This window comes from Mesoplodon densirostris, chromosome 4 (genome assembly GCF_025265405.1).
Source record: "Mesoplodon densirostris isolate mMesDen1 chromosome 4, mMesDen1 primary haplotype, whole genome shotgun sequence".
NCBI classification, from domain to species: Eukaryota; Metazoa; Chordata; class Mammalia; order Artiodactyla; family Ziphiidae; genus Mesoplodon; species Mesoplodon densirostris.
Window position 1 is genome coordinate 128,371,664 of NC_082664.1, and position 19,733 is coordinate 128,391,396.

Consider the following 19,733-nt stretch of genomic DNA (forward strand, 5'->3'; position numbering starts at 1 on the left):
TGTTTTTTTGTTTGTTTTTTGGTCTTTATTTCTTTTTTATTTTAACTTAAGGGAGAATTGAGATACAATTTCTTTACAGAAAAGGAAAGAAAGTGTATGGATTCTAAATGTACAGTTTGATGGATTTACATATCACATATTCCCACACCCCAGAAGGCTCCCTCTTGTTCTTTCCTAGTCACTAACCTCTCTTCCCCCAAGGCAACTACTACCTTGACCTCCACCATTAGAGATTGGTTTTGCCTGTTCTTATACTTAATTTAAACAGAGTCATAGTGCATGTTTTGCTTTTGGGTAGAGCCTTTAGTTTTTATTTTTATGTATATAATACTTTTTGAAGGCTTACTGTAATTACGTTTCTCATAGGTTAAGAATAAACTTTCCTGCAGTGGTTTGGAGATTTTATGTTTGACCCTGAAACTTTTTCCAAATCATGAAGAACTTTCATTTAAACAAATATCCTGAAAAAGGTTTTACTAAGGTAGTCTTTCTTCTGTCGTGGGTATATTATACAAGCATGTTTACTGGAATCAATATTCTGTTTATAAAGGAATATAGGATACCTGTAGTAATCATTTAAAGGAAGGAGGTTTGTTTATCCTCTGATAATTTAACAAAATAAGATTTTGCCCCTTGTTTTTAGGAGTAAAAAATATGCATTGCAATGCTTGTTTATTTGTTTGTTTTTCTGAAATAGCATTTTGATAAATAAAATTGAATCCTTGAACTTGGGTATATGTTGAACATGTTTCAGTGTAAAACTGTATTGCAAGTATCAGGTAGAATTTAAGCAACCCTTCAAACAGTAAGCAGAGAGGAATGTTATTTGTCAGTGTTTCTCTTTCCCTTTCACCTAATTTCTTCAGAGAAATATATTGTTCTTGTGTTCTCAGGCCAGATTTTTCTGTCACACAGCCTGAACTAGATTAGAGGCTTCTCTTCCCTTTAATCCTTCCCCTGTTTACTGGTGCCTTATCGTAAAATAAAGCCACTGTCTTTCCCACTGATGGGAGCTGGTGATAATGTGTTTGGGCTTGTGTTAATCAAAGGTATTTGGAATAGCTTAATCTTTTTCTTTAGGGAAGGAAGCATTTACTAGGTGATTGATAAATGGAATACACAAATGACCCCTAATCTAGTTTAAAATTTGTGGCTAGAATTTATCCAGAATGTATTTTTTTTTTTTTTTTTTTTTTTTTTTTTTTGCGGTACGAGGGCCTCTCTCTGTTGTGGCCTCTCCCGTTGCGGAGCACAGGCTCCGGACGTGCAGGCTCAGTGGCCATGGCTCACAGGCCCAGCCGCTCCGCGGCATGTGGGATCCTCCCGGACCGGGGCACGAACCCGTGTCCCCTGCATCAGCAGGCGGACTCTCAACCACTGCGCCACCAGGGAAGCCCCCAGAATGTATTTTTGTTTGGCCTTGTGTTTAAGAACAGACACATAAGAATTAAATTGGCTGAATTAATAGTTAAATTTAAAATGCAGAATTGTCTATTTTTTTAAAATTTAGATTATTTTGTGAAGATTGAGGTGTGCTTGCCAGTGCAGTTTTTCTTGTAATGTATGGATAGGTAGTTATAATATTCCCAAAGGACAGAGATTCCCATGTTTTTAAAAATTCTTTTTACCTGTCTAGTTAGGTTACACAAAGGTAACGCAAAAATGTATTACCTAGACCTACCAGCATGTAACTAATTCCTGTGTACCTTTTGCTCTGTATCTGTTAATAGTCTGTATGGGATTCTCTACCATGCCAACGGGGGCTACTCTTTGTTGCGGTGTGCAGACTTCTCATCGCGGTGGCTTCTCTTGTTGCGGAGCACGGGCTGTAGGTGCGCGGCCTTCAGTAGTTGTGGTGTGTGGGCTCAGTAGTTGTGGCTTGTGGGCTCTAGAGTGCAGGCTCAGTAGTTGTGACACACAGGCTTAATTGCTCCATGGCATGTGGAATCTTCCCGGATCAGGGATCGAACACGTGTTCCCTACATTGGCAGGTGGATTCTTAACCACTACATCACCAGGGAAGTCCCTGACTCCCCGCTTTGACTGCCGAGGACCCGGGTTCAATCCTTGGTTGGGGAACTAAGATCCTGCAAGCAGTGTGGTGTGGCCAAAAATAAAAACTTTAGCGAATGCAGAAGGTGAAAGAATTTCAACTGATCTTTTCTCTAGATGCAGTCTATCACAAAATGAAAGAACCTAGTTAAAGTGAACAAAGTGTAGTTTACTGAACTCATCTTTATCATCTATTTTAGGTATAAACTAGGCTGTTTGTTGTGGCTAGTGGAGTGAACTACAAGCATTTTTGTCAAGTACATAGGTTTCAATTTCAATGAGTCTTTAAGGTTAAACACTATTTGAATTATTTTTCTCTGTCCTTTTACAGCATCCACCCGCTTTGTGAAGTGTGAAAAATGTCATCATTTTTTTGTTGTGCTATCAGAAGCAGACTCAAAGAAAAGCATAATTAAAGAACCTGAATCAGCAGCAGAAGCTGTAAAATTGGCATTCCAACAGAAGCCACCTCCTCCCCCCAAAAAGGTATAGGTCTTAGTTCAGTCTTATAAGCACTTTATCTTGAAAACATTTCATTGCTCCCCTCCCTCCAGTTTATATTGAATCTTAATACTAGTATCTAAACAAGTGTTATAAGTTCTTAATATGGACTATATCTGGCTAAATTGTTACTGATATTTGATACTTGAAATTCAGGCATGGAATCCATTGCTGTTTTCCCATGTCATGATTACTGTATTCGTAGCAATGAAATATAGTTGATGATTATTAAAGTAGTGTTAATGCTGAGTTAATCTAAAATGATATCCTTAAAATAGAGCAGTTGGGGATTTATTTTTGTTAGTTTGGGCCCCTAAATAACACCAGCCTGCAATTTTCCCCCCTTAAGTTAATCTACTTTATGGTAAAACAGCCTCAGGCTAACAATGGAAGCAAGTAATTTTTTCCTGACCAATGTGCTAGGGCTCTCCTGTATAGCACTGTGACTTTTGTGGTGTGGGCTCTTCCTAGGAGTCTCAGATGGATTGTGATTTGGCCATGTGAAACACAGCAGAGTGTACCACCAGCTTCATTGGGTACTTGGTGTACACTTTCTGAGAAGGAGGAGCCCTGCTCTGGGCTGTGTGCCCTCTGTTCTGGCCATATCTCAGATGTTTGCACACTTACATCATTTGTCACCCTCTGCTTCGGTTTAGCTTTCTTCTACTGTTTAGGTACCAGTGCATTTGCCTCTGCAAATGTGCTATGGCAGGTTTAATAAATCATGGGTATAATTTGTGAGGAATGATGATTTTTAAAAACCATAATAAAATACATATGGTCAACGACTATAGAATTTGTCATGTAAAAATAAATGAAGTAATGGAAAATATAGCTGTTAAGCTTTATGTTCCCCACTAATTTGTGTAGACTTCAGACATCTGAGTCAAAGTTTTAGAGAATAAAGTTCTAGAAAATAACTATTTTCGGGAGTTAGTGAATATTAACAGTTAATTTCTGTTTCTAAAAGCTGAAATAATTTATCCCAGGTGCTAAGCTGTTGGCAGTATCCAAGTTTCATCTAGAGCTTTAGTTTCTACCAAGAATAAGGCTTTTAGATTGCCATTTAGATAAAAGCATAGCTTTAAAGTTAATATCTAAGAAAAAGCTAAATGTTTATGAGCATTAAAACACATTGATTCTGGTGGTATAATGGTCTTTATAATGCCTATTTTGAAAAGGTTAGTTTTATAATATGTTGTCTTTGTGAAGAATATTATTCATATTGAGAGAGGTATAAAAAGGATTTTTAAAAATGATTTTCATTAATGATGATAGCTTTAGACCCATGGTGGCAAGTGTAGGTATTCTTTTTTTTTTTTTTCTTTTTTTTCTTTTTTTTCTTTTTGCGGTATGTGGGCCTCTCACTGTTGTGGCCTCTCCCGTTGCGGAGCACAGGCTCCAGATGCGCAGGCCCAGCGGCCATGGCTCACGGGCCCAGCCGCTCCGCAGCATATGGGATCCTCCCAGACCGGGGCACGAACCCGTATCCCCTGCATCGGCAGGCGGACTCTCAACCACTGCGCCACCAGGGAGGCCCAAGTGTAGGTATTCTAATTGACTTTAATATTAACTTTCAAAAATTAGGATCAGTGACATTGTTTATAGAATAGAAACTGGCATAGCAGTAGAAGAGTACAGGGATACTTTGTTAAGCTAGAGAACAAAAGAATTGTGTTTTGTTCCTTTAAAGTTTGGGGCCTCTGAATCATTGCTACATAATGTGTCATGCCCTTTGCATTTTGTTTTGTTTTGTTTTGTTTTGAAACCTAAAGGGAGCAAACATTCATTCGTTTGTTTGTTTATTTATTTATTTATGGCTGTGTTGGGTCTTCGCTGCTGTGCGTGGGCTTTCTCTAGTTGTGGCGAGTGGGGGCTACTCTTCACTGCAGTGCAGGGGCTTCTCATTTGTGGTGGCTTCTCTTGTTGCGGAGCATGAGCTCTAGGCGCACGGGCTTCAGTAGTTGCAGCGCGCGGGCTCAGTAGTTGCGGAACACAGGCTCTAGGGCGCACGGGCTTCAAAAGTTGTGGTGCACGGGCTTAGTTGCTCCGCGGCACGTGGGATCTTCCCGGATCAGGCATTGAACCTATGTCCCCTGCATTGGTAGGCAGATTCTTAACCATTGTGCCACCAAGGAAGTCGTGGCATTTTGTTTTGGATGAGAATCTTTGTTCAAATTTCAAACTATAAGTAAATGTGCTCAGTATAGGACTTTCTCGGTGGTCCAGTGGTTAAGACTCCATGCTTCCACTGCAGGGGGCACAGGTTCAATCCCTGGTAGGGGAAGTTCCGTGTGCTGCACGGTGCAGCCAAAAAAAAAAAAAAAAAAGTGTGCTCAGTATGTAACTTTAATGTGCATATTTTGTGGTAGCTCATAGTAAGTTGTTCATATCTAATCATTTTTCAGATTTATAACTACCTCGACAAGTACGTTGTTGGCCAGTCATTTGCTAAGAAGGTGCTTTCAGTTGCTGTATACAATCATTATAAGAGAATATATAATAATATCCCAGCTAATGTGAGACAGCAAGCAGAAGTTGAGAAGCAGACATCATTAACTCCTAGAGGTTAGTGTTTTGATAATTGACCAAAATAGAGATTACTGTGCTTTAGAGGTAATCCTTATTTGGAACTCTTTGCTTTTGTCTTAAAATACTTTTAGTACACTACAGCATTTTTCAAAATACAGATCACTTCCCATTAGTGGTTCATGAAATCATCAGTACATTGCCAGCAGCATTTAAAAAAGAGTTAATAAATGTGAGTAGAAAATACCAGAGTATGTTAACAACTTAAGTATTATTTCTTAAAACTTTTGTTTTCAGTTATATGTACATGGGTTCTGGTATACAGATTGAGACATCATTTCTGAATTGTAGACTTGACCACAACTAGTTCCCATGACTGGATCATTGCAGTGCTTGAGTTCTTCTCTTTTGGGTTCAGGATACAGAATTTCATTTGCCTAAGTCAGAGATATATGGAGATGATAAAGCTTACAGAACATTTTCAGCACTCTTTCCTTTTAGTCCCCAGCTACAGAGTGCAAGGTTCAGGGCAAATTTGTAAGTGATTCAAAGTATAATTCCTATTAATGGTAGATTCGAATGTACCAATATACTGTGTAATGTCAACTTACTGTGGACAATATTGTGTGTGATATTAATAGAATGATTTTATTTAAAAAACTATGAATAGAGTACAGTGTAAATATTTTAAGGGTTTTTTTTTGTGTGTGTGTGTTTTTTTTTTGGCCAGGGAGCTGTAATTTCTGACTCGTCCTACAGTGTATCATTTTACATTCTTTTAGTCATCATTTTACAATTTTAGGGAGTTCTGCTAAATACTTTTAGTATTAAATTACTTTTAGTAGCTACTAAATGTATGACTGATTGGCTTAATGAAGACACTTGTTCTGGTTGAACTTACTGCAAAATAGTCATGTAGTAGGATCAGTTACTTTTTTAGAAAGTATAAATCATAGTAACTATTGAAAGACTTGGAACCTTCATTTTTATAAGGTCCAAATTGTGTTGTTTAGTCATGGAGCAAAATGATTTTTTCTGATTCCTTCAGTTAACAAATTAATAGTTAAGCTCTTCTAGGTGTTGGAAAAGCAAATGGTTACATGGTATTTATAGTATGAGGGATTTAAACTCTTATTAAAGACCTAAATTATTACTACTCTTTTCTTAAAATAGATAGCAGCTTTGTATTTGACAAATGTGAATATTAGCAACTGGACAGCCATCATTAAGCATCTTGGGGTTTTTTTAATATAGAAAGGAGGTAGCATATAAATTCTTTGATAATATGAAAAGCTGAAAGGACGTTAATGAACATATTCTTTAAATATATTTGCAAGAGGGCAAGAAGTGGAATACTCCTTGTTTGTTCCCCTAAATTAAACAAATATATAATATTTTCACATTGCCATTTTCATCCTCTTTCTTAGAGTTAGAAATAAGAAGACGGGAGGATGAGTACAGATTTACAAGTAAGTGACCTCTCTTCAGGTCCTCCTCTGTAATCATTCTTCCTTTAGAGATTTACCTCAGTGAAGTTTGTCAGCAGTAGTAATGGTAGACATGTATTTGCTTGTATATTACTAAGAAAGATATTGTATATTATCTAAGCCTGTTTGTTATACATGGTATATATAACTTAGGAACAGTTTCATAGCTAATTTGTATAGTTTGTAGATGTTGGGTTATTTTAGATACTTGATTTTATCTTTTTTGTTGTGATAGTTCTTAAAGCATAATGTAGAGAAATAAAAAGTATATGCAGTTTTTCTCTAGATCTGCATATTAACAGAAGTTGTATTTTTAAAAATCTGTAGCTTGAATATTATATCCTTTTTTAAAAAAAATCATACAATTAGAGTTGGTCTGCCTGTAAGTGACAGATTTTAGGGGAGGCAGATTATCTTCCAGCTACTCTTTGCCAGAAACCACACTGTTTATTTTTTGGTGATTATGAAACTTAGTGTAGACTTGCTAATTATACATAAGCACCAGTTCACTGGTGCGAGCCCTAGACTGCCCCTATAAGCATCAGATGGTCTGATGGAGGGTGTGGAAGGACCTGATACACCAAAGATAGTGGCCCTTCTGATGTCTTGAACCCATTCTTTGGAGGTAGATATAGCTGCCATACAGAGGGAGAAGGTTCCAAAGTTATCATAAAAAGATTCATGTTGTCACAAAAGACAAAAAACAATAGATAAGCCAGTATGAACATTTTTCACTTAAAAGTTTGACAATTTTACATTTGCCTTTGAACCAAACAGTATTATACATCTACTATTTGAAGTGTACTATATATTCAGGATGAGCTATGAGAACATAACTAGTTTACCAATTCTGGCATGAGATTTATTAAATGTAATAAAATATGCTATCAATATATATTTGTAAATTTGGGCAGGTGGCTGATGAAGCTACTATGAATTATTAAAGAAAAGTCTATAGTGAGTATTTTGAGAAAATATATAGTGATTTTTTAAAATGTATGTAGTGATTTAATATAATATAAATGTTAACAAGTAACAGTATTTAAGAACTTAGGCAAAATAATTTGTAATTACATATATTGATTGACTTGGAAATTAATATTTTGAGAGCTTATATAGAATTTACTTTCATGTATAGTTTAGTCTTCTCCTATGTGGGGCATTAGTTTTTAAAGTTAGGACATTAAGCCAAAGTCATATATAATTAAAATATTCTTGGATGTTCCTTTGGAAATCACATATTAGAGACTAACATATGTCTTTTTAACATGTTAAGATTGATGCTTTTTTCCTCCATCATTGGAACATAAAGTTTTTCTGAAGTTAAGCATGAAATGAAATAGTTGGCTTGCATATAAGGGCTATGTTATACAAATACTTAAACACAAGGAAACGGTAATACTAATAGTAAATTCTTCCAAAGCACATATAAAACTATCTGCCAGGCACTGTTTTAAGTGTTTTACATGTATATACTCATTAATCTTCCCCAAACCTATGAGACAGAAACTGTTACTTTCACTACCATTTTACATATAAGAAAATTGAAGCACAGAAATTTTAAGTAGTTTGCCTAGGGCCATATAGCTGATGAGCTGCACACAACTAACTATTCTAGCCTGCTTGCTCATAGTCCTTATTATAGAGAGCTGCCTATGTAGTGAGAGATATGCAAGAACAGAGACTTAACTGAAAGAACAAGAGAGTTATCTCAAGTTTACCCGGGGGCATATTTTCATAAATGGAATGACAAACATCATTTGTTCTGTACTATTTAAATTATTCCTTTTTTAAAAAAACTTAAATCGTAGTGTAAGTTAAATACATGTGTCATATGATTTCACTATAGTCAGTATGCTTCTGGTGATTTTGTTCAAATTACCTAAATCATCTTTTCCCCATTGGGCAGACCTACTTTTCAGCCAAGCACCTTCTTATATTGTCACAATTCCTAACTAGATTTTGCTGAAATTAAAAAAAAACTTTTCCTTTTTTTTTGTTTAGTAGGGACAACTATCTAACTGAACTAATATAGACTGCATTTTTTTTTTGCCTAATGTGAATTGTACTGAGACATAGCATTGTGATTTATTCGCTGATCATTAACCGTCAAATGGAGCACAATTTAATTAAATTCAAATGTTTATTGAATGCCTATTATTTTTGATGACTAGAATAACCCTTTACCAAAGGGTGTGACCCAAAGATAGTTTGAAAGTGACAGCCAGATAGAATAGGACTATAATAATTTGTCTGCTGAACATCTGTCTGTTGGTTTGATTAAAATAATAAAGCATTGGAGGCTTCCCTGCTGGCGCAGTGGATGAGAGTCCACCTGCCGATGCAGGGGACACGGGATCGTGCCCCGGTCCGGGAAGATCCCACATGCCGTGGAGCAGCTGGGCCTGTGAGCCATGGCCACTGAGCCTCCGCGTCCGGAGCCTGTGCTCCGTGACGGGAGAGGCCACAACAGTGAGGGGCCCGTGTAGCGCAAAATAATAATAATAATAATAAAATAATAATAATAAAGCATTGGAAAATACTGATATTCTTAGAAACAACCTAAAAATAAATCCAGAAAATATAAACAAGTATGATATGAGCACAGATACCTTAAATGCTGAGAGCCACGAGCAATACGGATAGTTACAAATCTGGCTAATTGAAAAGAGTATTGGGATTCTTTCCTTCAGCCGAGAGAGAGTGAGAATAAGATTTTTTTAAAGGGATCCAGCTGATAAACTGTTAGTTCGCCAAAAATATGATTCCCATATAGTTAAGATTATGCCTCTAATAAACGAACTGCAGTGATCCAGTTGAGATCCTGTAAAATCAGGAATTCAGATAGGGCCAGGGATAATGAATCTTACCATAGTTGGTTTCTCTGGTAGACTCACAGGATCATTTTTAAATGTGGAAGAGACTGTTTAAAGGTCATATGTCTCAGTATTTTCACTAAGGAAGCAGGCCCAGTAAAGCTAAGTGACTTGCCATGCTCCTACAATAGAACCGAGACTAGAACCCAAGTTTCCTATTTCTCAGTTCAATGTTTTTCCCTTTCTCTACAGCCCGCTTACTTTCATTTGTACTGAAAAAAATAATATACCTTTGTTTATCTTTCAAAGTGCCTCCAAATCAATTGTGTTTTGTTCTTTTTTTTATTCTTTTTTATTGGCTGTGTTGGGTCTTTGTTGCTGCACGTGGGCTTTCTATAGTTGCGGCGAGTGGGGGCTACTCTTCGTTGTGGTGGGTGGGCTCCTCATTGTGATGGCTTCCCTTGTTGCGGAGCATGGGCTCTAGGCACGCAGGCTTCAGTAGTTGTGGCATGTGGGCTCAGTAGTTGTGGCTCGTGGGCTCTAGAACACAAGCTCAGTAGTTGTGGCTCACAGTCTTAGTTGCTCCATGGCATGTGGGATCTTCCCAGACCAGGGCTCAAACCCATGTCCCCTGCACTGGCAGGCAGATCCTTAACCACTGCGCCACCAGGGAAGCCCTTGTGTTTTGTTCTTAAACACAGGCATAGAAACACAAAGTGTACATATGACTTGCTCAAGATCATATAGCTATTTAGAGGCAAATAAAGGACCAAAGCTAAAGCTTTCTGACTCCTAGCACTGTTCTCCTATTATACTGCCTTCTTTTCAGTAAAAGTATATTCTTCATACAAGTTTATGTAAATAAGGAAGGTAAAAATAATCCATTTCCTTTGCTTAAGGCTCCCTGAATAATCATTGTGTACTGTACATTTGTCATTAGATAATTTGAGGTTTTCTTGCTTTATAAGTAAGGCAAAATGTCAGAATATTTAAATTTTTTCTAAATAGGTAATTGGTTTTAGATGTAGGGTTTTATTGGGCATTATTTCAAGTAAAATCAAATGAAGCTCTAATAATTCCTTTGGCATTTTTTCAGAGTTGCTTCAGATTGCTGGAATTAGTCCACATGGTAATGCTTTAGGAGCATCAATGCAGCAACAAGTAAACCAACAAATACCTCAGGAAAAACGAGGAGGTGAAGTATTGGATTCTTCCCATGATGACATAAAACTTGAAAAGAGTAATATTTTGCTGCTTGGACCAACTGGGTCAGGTAAATAACTTACTGAAAAATCACTACTCATTAAAAAAAATAGAATATAAATGATTCTGTAACCTGTGTCTTATGACTGGGGGATTCTCACTCTTAAGAAGAACATCTAAGGCCAATCTTATGGTAGTTATAAAGGACTTAGAACTGAATTTGAGGTGTTGGTATTGCCTTTAGGCCAGTCCCTAATATCTTAACAGGAATAATGAAAATAGCATACCATTATATCTGAGTAATAGTAGAGAAAAGATGTAACACTAATTTTTCTTATTATACATTCTTCATATTTAATTTGTTTTGCATTTTTGTAGAGAAATTCCATGACAACATTTTTAGTAAATTTTTAGTTACTGTTTCTATTTGTAGGTAAAACTCTTCTGGCACAAACCCTAGCTAAATGCCTTGATGTCCCTTTTGCTATCTGTGACTGTACGACTCTGACTCAGGCTGGATATGTAGGTGAAGATATTGAATCTGTGATTGCCAAACTGCTCCAAGATGCCAATTATAATGTAGAAAAAGCACAACAAGGTATGTTTCAGTGTAGTTTGTCCCCAGATATAGTCTGTTGGGTAAGCAGTCTAATAGCAAGAGAATATAATTTTTATTTTGAGTCAAGGAGTAAAATTCTATAATTATATAAAAGTAGCTATGTTAAAACATTTTCTAGCATACTAAGGGCCACAAAGTTTGCTTTGCCTTAATGTTATAATATGGCTACTAGGGTGAAAACAGGCTAAATGACTATTCCATTAGATCCTTAATACTATCATTGTTTTTCCTGTTCTGACTTTCCTCTATATACTCATAATGCTGGGGTGGGGTAAGGGAGGGGTCAAGGACAAGTGCATGAGAGTGCAAGATGTATATAGAAACAAATTAGGCTGTTGACTTAGGGGATGTCATAGATGCTGCATTCCTCTTTTCCCTATCTATCATCTGTCCTTGTTTACACGAAGAGCTTGACAGCTTCCTATCCAAATTCCTTTAAGACAAGAATATAGATGGGAAAAAATAAGCTAAAATTTTGCTAATACCAGCCCTGTATCCACCTTCTGCTTTCACACTATGCCTCTATCTCAGCTTCTTAGAATAAAGAACCTGAAAACATTAGTGGGGTAGATAACTATTGTCATAGAGAATTGGTTATTATACCCAAGTGATATTCTATAGAATAAATTATAAAACGTTTGCACAAAATGATGAGTGGGAAAGCTAGCAGTGTATTTTTATAGTATTAAGCCATTGTATATGTTAAGTGTTAAAGATTAAATAACCTTGCTCTCTAGCTACTTAGTCGTTTAAAGCTGAGTTATCTTGTGTATATCTTTTTCATATTATAAATAAATAGAATCCTCCTTAAATTATAGGAATTGTCTTTCTGGATGAAGTAGATAAGATTGGCAGTGTGCCAGGCATTCATCAGTTACGGGATGTAGGTGGAGAAGGCGTTCAGCAAGTAAGCAGTTGAATATTTTGTTCAAGTCCACTAAAAGGAAGGGAATACATCAACCTCCCAAATATTGTACGTTTGGTTTCACATTCAATTAGATTCTGTTTTGTTTATTTCTCCCACTCCAAACTCCATATACCATTTAGTTCAGGTCCTAAGAGAAAGCTGTTGGCGATTTTAAATACCAAATTACCTTTGTTAGGAAATTAAAAATATTTTAAAGAAATAAATGAAATTTAATTTTTGTTGGTTTTATTACACGAAGGCCCAGTTAAACATTTCTAGAGGACTCTTGAAGAAAGTTCTGGTTCTAACTAGACATAAATGAACTATGTACATGTATCTTATTCTTTGCACTTAATTAGAAGATAAAATAGAGTTTTATGCCTTATAGAGTCATACTTAAAGTCATAATAATTTATTGGGCAACTTGACCTTTTACTGGTAACTAATTATGACATAAACTACAGGGTAAGGAAAACTGCTTTTGTTTTTTTGACCAAGACATAGACAGGTACAGTTACACTTATAAAATGTGCTGGATGATGTTTTTTATAAAGGCATCTCAATATATAGGTATTCTCAAAGTTTAACACTAGGAGTAGAATTTTAATTTGCATGAAAGACAAATCTTCAAATATTTTCAAATTTTGAATGTTCCCACCATGGTTGGATAACATCTTAGAGAGCCATAATTCTATCTTTATGTCAGAACTATGTCTTTACCATCAAAAACAACCTCTTGGGTTGACTGTTTCCTGAATGCATCAGGAGTCCTATAACTATTCCAAATAAATTTATGAATAATTAATGTGATAGTATATTAGATTTTCATGTTAGTTATCGAAATGTGGGAGTTTTCTTCAGTTATGCTCATTGACCATAACCACATGTTATTTTCCCCATTGAATCCCATTACCTAAAGTATAATAAATAATACGCTTATATGATGATGCCATAAATCATTTATTCTTTATTTAGGGCTTATTAAAACTACTAGAAGGCACGATAGTCAATGTTCCAGAAAAGAATTCCCGTAAGCTACGTGGAGAAACGGTACAAGTTGATACAACAAACATCCTGTTTGTTGCATCTGGTGCTTTCAATGGTTTGGATAGAATCATCAGCAGGAGAAAAAATGAAAAGGTAAGTTTTTCTGAGTGATTACTAGGAGAGAAAGCATTTGAAGTTAGAGGATGGACCCTCAGTTTCTAATCTCATATCTGCTGGCTGCCAGTTGTGGATTTTTACGAGTTAGGTTTTCTTGGAGTATACCAGAAATATATGCCTAGTTATTTTTAAAATTTCAGAGTAGTAGTTTGGAAGATTTCTAAATATCATCTATATATGGGCGTTTTTAAAGTATAACTTGATGATTTCAATTTTATATTTCATCTAAGGAGTTTTTTATTATTTGAGGTAGCTGCTGTATCAATAAAAATTCTACTCATTTCTCTTGCCCAATTCACTGGAGCCCAATAAAGAGCTTGTCTCCATTGCTCCTGTCCATAGAGTCTTCATAGATCACTGCTGACATGCACAAATGGAGGAAAGCAGTTTGGAGGTTGGGGGAAGGGTTGTGATCCCACCTAGTTTTATAGATGTTTCTTAAACATTCTTATAAGCCTTGATTTTAACTGGAACTTATTTTTTTCATATCCTCAAAGTTCATGCCCAGTACCTATTTATTGATTGATTATGATAAAATGTAATGTCAGCATAGTGGCAAGAAGCCCAAAAACATGCCTGTTTTCCATGCTTTTGTGTTTTACATAATAGCCACAAATGATACCTTTTATATAATATATTCTACGTAAATGAATATATCATAGATCACCTCTTTGCTATATTGTTTGCTTTAAGTCTCCTTGGCCTTGCATGTTTAGTAGTTTACTTTAGTTTTTAGTTTAGTAGTAGTAGCTACTAATGTAATAGTTTAGTAGTAGTAAAAAAAATAAATAAAATAACGCTGCTAATAAATGGTTGCCTGTGTTAATTCCTTTGCATAGCCTAGATGAGAAACCTCTTGTACAGATACTAACTGAGCCAGGCAGTGCTGTTATTCCTCAATAAGGTTAGATTTTTATTTTTCATATTAGTTAATTTATGTTTTTCTTGCTTTTGAAATTCTGTATAAATTAGCCTAATAAATTAGAAGAAATCATTTCTTTGTGTGTGTGCCCTCATACACACGCATGCGTTTGAGAGAGACAGATGGGGGAGGGTGGGGAAGAGAGAGAGAGAACTTTATATTCAAAATTCTGTAACCAAAGGCAAGGACCATGTTCTTATATTTATTTATAATTCATACTTCCAAAAAGAATTTGAAGCTAGAAACATTTAGAAAAGAACAATTAAAAGTATTATTAGTAAAGAGATCAGAAACATGTAAAAGGAAGGTTTAGGTCATTTTAACTTAGTGGAAATTAAGTCACTCTGTTTAGCTTTGAACTTCTTAATGAAAAGTAGGGAGAAATCATGAGCTAGTTTTTATTGCCTGAAAGAGGAAGGGTATGATGTCTTCGTGAGAGACAAAGACTAAAAAAGAGTTTTTCACTTAGATTTTTTTTTAAAATTTATTTTGGCTGTGCCAGGTCTTAGTTGCAGCATGCAGGATCTTCGTTGTGGCATGTTTAGTTGCGGCATGCAGGATCTTTAGTTGCAGCATGCGAACTCTTAGTTGTGGCATGCATGTGGGATCTAGTTCCCCAACCAGGGATTGAACCCGGGGCCCCTCCATTGGGAGCGTGGAGTCTCACCCACTGGACCACAAGGGAAGTCCCTGTCACATAGATTTTTAGGAAAAGAAGACAGAGACATAAGAGAGTCTGCAATGGTGATTTTATAGGGATTAAACACATCCATTTGGCTACTGTTTTTACCAAACCTCATTGAAAGCCAGGAGAACAATATAAATAATATACCTCTACCTCTTCCTAACCATATGAAACTGCTTGCAGTCTTAAGTTTTATTCCTATTGCCTTTGCTCATGTCCTCCCCACCTCAGTCCAGTTGGCAGATATGTGTTCATTTTTTTTTAACACAATAAACATTTATTTCTTGCTCAAACAAATCCAGAAGTGTATTGGGTGGTAATATGTGTTCATTCTTTAAGACTCAGTCTGTTAAATGATTAGGCAATTCCTCTGTGAAGACTTTCTTGGTCACTTCCTACCCTCCGTCCCCAGTATTTCCTCTTTTCTTTCTTTCCACTGCTGTAGTTTCCTGTACAGTTGTCCTTCATTGCACCTATGATGCTTTAATAAATACCTTCATGTGTTCTCACTGTAAATAAGTTCCTTTAGGTTAGGATAAGGGCTGTCTTCAGGTCTGTATCCTCAGTGTTTTATAATAATGCTTAATGCTTAATAAATGTGTATCCAATATATAATAAATATGAGTATATATATATTTATTACTATGTATGCCTATATTGTATATATAATAAATGCTTAATATATGTTTAAATTATTGAATGAAAGGTATTTTGCTTTCTGATACACTAACTGTCCACATACACAGCTTAGAGTATCAGGAATGGATTTTTAACTTAGCTGTTTTCTCATATATCATGTACTTGTTCTTTTGACAAAAGTTGTATGACATATCAAAATTAAAGTTCGGACAGTTGCCTGGAGTATAGTTCTTTTATATTGACTAAAGCAAGATCCATATTAGATACACAACTTTTTGCGGCAAAGTTACCATTTTTGTTTGATGTCCTTACATGTTCTTTATAAAATCGAAATTATTCTAACTCATAGGATGTTCTAACTCATAGGATATTCTAACTCATAGTATGCAACCCCAAATCACGATTTTAATAGAATGCTTAGCAATGACTTAGGACACTTGTGGATAATTTTAAGTCTGCTTGTTCCATAGGCACTACTCCTGTTTACAGTATTACAAAACTGACTTTGGTTACAAAATAATTACTATCTCTGTTTCCACAGTTCTTGCACATTTTGGAAGCCACACTAGTCTAGAGGTCTCAGAAAAATCCTGCAACATCATTGTATGAGTTCTAAGGGACTTCCCTTCACAGTTCTTACTTACCTACTTTTACTAGAATTCATTCTTTGAGAGTTGGTTAGGTTCTCAATTCTGAAGGCAGGTAGACCTGAGTTTGAATCCTGGCTTTTACCACTAGCAGCAATGAGAGCTTTGGTCAAGGTACTTAACCTCTCTAAGCCTTTTTTCTTCATTGTAAAATATAAATGATAATAATTTCTTCTGTTTTGAAGAAGGCATGAGATATGCATGTAAAATGCTGAGCACGATGCAGCTTTATTCTGTTATTTGTAATACCTGTCTTTTCTTTGGCAGTATCTTGGATTTGGAACACCATCTAATCTGGGAAAAGGCAGAAGGGCTGCAGCTGCTGCAGACCTTGCCAATCGAAGTGGAGAATCAAATACTCACCAAGACATTGAAGAAAAAGATCGTTTATTACGTCATGTGGAAGCCAGAGATCTCATTGAATTTGGCATGATTCCTGAGTTTGTGGGACGGTTGCCTGTGGTAGTTCCTTTACATAGCCTAGATGAGAAAACACTTGTACAAATACTAACTGAGCCACGTAATGCTGTTATTCCTCAGTACCAGGCCTTATTCAGCATGGATAAGGTTAGATATTTATTTTTTATACTTACTTAATTTATGGGGTTTTTTTTTTTGCTACTGAAACTCTACATGTGTTAGCCTAACAAATTAAAAAGCAATACTTAAAAAAAAAAAAGCAATACTTATCTGGAATACCAGCCTATTCCTCACTAAATATGGATCTAGGAATCAGGGAAGGCACGTTGTGTCATATTAGACACTTAGGAGTTGGCTTTATTTTTTTCTTAATTAAAATCGACATTGTAGCTTAAAGCCCAAGGATATATATAGAGAGAAATTGTGCTAGCAGCCTACCACTAACCCCTCAAGCCAGGCACACAGGATTGTCTTTTCAGCCTTGATATTCTAAATGCTTTCATTGTGACATACTAGGTATACTTTTTTCTTTTTTTTTTTTTTTTTTTTTGCGGTATGCGGGCCTCTCACTGTTGTGGCCTCCCCCATTGCGGAGCACAGGCTCCGGACGCGCAGGCTCCGGACGCGCAGGCTCAGCGGCCATGGCTCACGGGCCCAGCCGCTCCGCGGCATATGGGATCCTCCCAGACCGGGGCACGAACCCGTATCCCCTGCATCGGCAGGCGGACTCTCAACCACTTGCGCCACCAGGGAGGCCCTAGGTATACTTTTTTCTAAAGTTAGCTCTCACATCTACTTCTCTGCAGCCCAACACCTGGAGCCATATATCTAATCAGATAGCAAATGTTTGTGTTTTCTGAACCTAGTGTCTCAAAATATCAGTCTCCTTCCCTCCATTGCCACTGTCCCTACCTCAAGTCAATCTCCTTTATCATTCTTCACCTTGACCCATGCATTTACTTCCTAATTGGTCTCCCTGTCTAAAGTCTGTCTCTGACCACCACCACCAAAATATTATCATCTTCCGCTTTACTTCCAGAGTGGATCTTTTTAAAATTATTGAACACAGTGTCCAACAAATAGATATTAAGTTCTTAATAAATACTTAATGAATAAACACAAAGCTAATTATTTTACTTCCCTCCTTAAAAATCCTTCATTGGTCCCCTAGCCTTATTTAGATGCCCCCACTTTGATGCTCTCTTAGCACCATGTGCAAACACTATGCTGTAAATGCTCTTTTGCTAATTTGTCACCACCCAATACACTTAAGTTTCTTGAGGGCAAAGGTGGTGTCTGATTCATCACTCAGTTTCTAATATATAAACACACAGGGGTTCAATAAATGTTGAATAAAGTCCTAGAAAATCCATGTTAATGTAGAAAACCTCTTCAAGGACTAAGGACAAACTTGTGATTCATACTGATACCTTCCCATAGGTTAATTCATAGAAACAAGTGCTTTTTGAAGGCAAGGTTCTGAAGCACCATGAGAGGTAATTACCTCACTTAAAATTTACATTTTCTGGATGTAGAAATTAATAAACAAAAGTTGTTTAATACCAAGATTTTATAAAATCTGATGTTCCAAAGTATTTTGATTTTGGGAGGGTATATTAACTTCTCAGTAAGTTTTGGAATTTGTGGTAATTTAGAGAGACTTGTCTAAAGTTTTACCTTTGTTCTATAGGATGAGAGGGTTAGTAACACTCTTTAAAATGAGTATTTTCCAGAAATGAAGTTATAGTCTAAAAATGCTTTAGTCTGAAAGGGGATAGGGTCAGTCAAGACACAAAGATTCTGACCCTGTGTTTCTGAGTATTAGTGAATCAGTGTACTTAACTCTCTGGAACTTATTTCTTTACCAGTAAAGTCAGGGCATTAGTCTCTTTTTGTTCTAAAAAGACCAGTAATGGTGGTAGGTAGTAATAGTTAGTAGATCAAATACTGCATGGTTATATTAGGAAAATATCATCAAGTATTATCTGAGTTATTTCTTTTGAATATATTTGTAGTGTGAACTGAATGTTACTGAAGATGCTTTGAAAGCTATAGCCAGATTGGCACTAGAACGAAAAACAGGTGCACGAGGCCTCCGGTCCATAATGGTAAGTTGGCATAAATTTACAGAAACTAGATTATTTCTTGGTCTGAATTCTGAGAATATTAAACCTCGATGTTTTCCTCTGGAAATACATCCAGAAAATTGGTCTAATATTTTTTGTGATTTTTTTTTTTTGGTCACAGTATATTATATTTTTCTTTTTTCTAAAAAGGAACTTCAAGGTGTTTGCAACAAAGGACATACAGTTAATATGATTAATGAAATAGAGGAAATCAGGATCATGGGAAGGAGAATTTCAGAAAACTCTACATAGGCCTTTTGACTTAAGCTCCAGAGTGCCTTCTCAGAATCATTGAAATCCTCATTGTTGTTTTTTGTTTGAAATTAAGTTGTAGATACTGTGGCATTTTACCCCTAAATTCTTCAGTATATTATGAACTCACTATTTTTATTTTGTTACAAATCCTAGAGACCCAGCCTACTTTGAGTCACCACCCACCCTCTTCCTTAGAGTTCTCTCCCCTACTCTCCCAGGTCTGGCTGTACAGTGGGTTACTATTTCCCTGCATGCTCCCAAAGCAAGCACATATTCTGTTCTCTGAGGATTTCACTGCTAAATACTACTTCTCTCATCTCAGTAGGACTTTTTGATTAGAACTACACATCCATCACAATTTGAGATTTTACTCTTTAATGAAGGCCTGGACTTCAGGTGTTGTGACAGATTTATAAGCATGTAAACTAGAAGAACAGGTGATATAGTTGACATTTTTAGAAAATTTGATGTACTCAACCAGTATTTTCCTTAAGATGGAATATAATCCAGCCCCTACTCATAGGCAAAACTAGTTTTCTTTAGTAAATAACTTTAGATCTACTGCAGCACTTAAGACGAATGCCTGTTTGAAGTCATAGCTTGGTAGAGATGATTTAGGATTAAATCGTTTTCAAATTAAGGATTACTAGTTGACCTCCTTTGGTCATAGAGTATGTCAGGAATGCTTCTGAGTAACATCTGAATCACATACAAAATGAAGGTACAGTCTTTTTATATGTGCATGGTGACCTAAGTAGGCA

The 19,733-nt window shown here is 36.2% G+C and overlaps 1 protein-coding gene across 1 annotated transcript in view; it reads left to right on the forward strand.

The window, feature by feature from the left end:
* CLPX (caseinolytic mitochondrial matrix peptidase chaperone subunit X) overlaps positions 1 to 19,733 on the forward strand; it is a 36,585-nt gene that overhangs the window by 12,821 nt on the left and 4,031 nt on the right. The window contains exons 4-12 of the mRNA XM_060097175.1: positions 2,384 to 2,538; positions 4,962 to 5,121; positions 6,510 to 6,551; positions 10,482 to 10,658; positions 11,022 to 11,186; positions 12,026 to 12,114; positions 13,090 to 13,254; positions 16,439 to 16,738; positions 18,607 to 18,699. Of these exons, the coding sequence (XP_059953158.1) occupies positions 2,384 to 2,538; positions 4,962 to 5,121; positions 6,510 to 6,551; positions 10,482 to 10,658; positions 11,022 to 11,186; positions 12,026 to 12,114; positions 13,090 to 13,254; positions 16,439 to 16,738; positions 18,607 to 18,699 (1,346 nt within the window). The remainder of the gene's footprint in view (positions 1 to 2,383; positions 2,539 to 4,961; positions 5,122 to 6,509; positions 6,552 to 10,481; positions 10,659 to 11,021; positions 11,187 to 12,025; positions 12,115 to 13,089; positions 13,255 to 16,438; positions 16,739 to 18,606; positions 18,700 to 19,733) is intronic.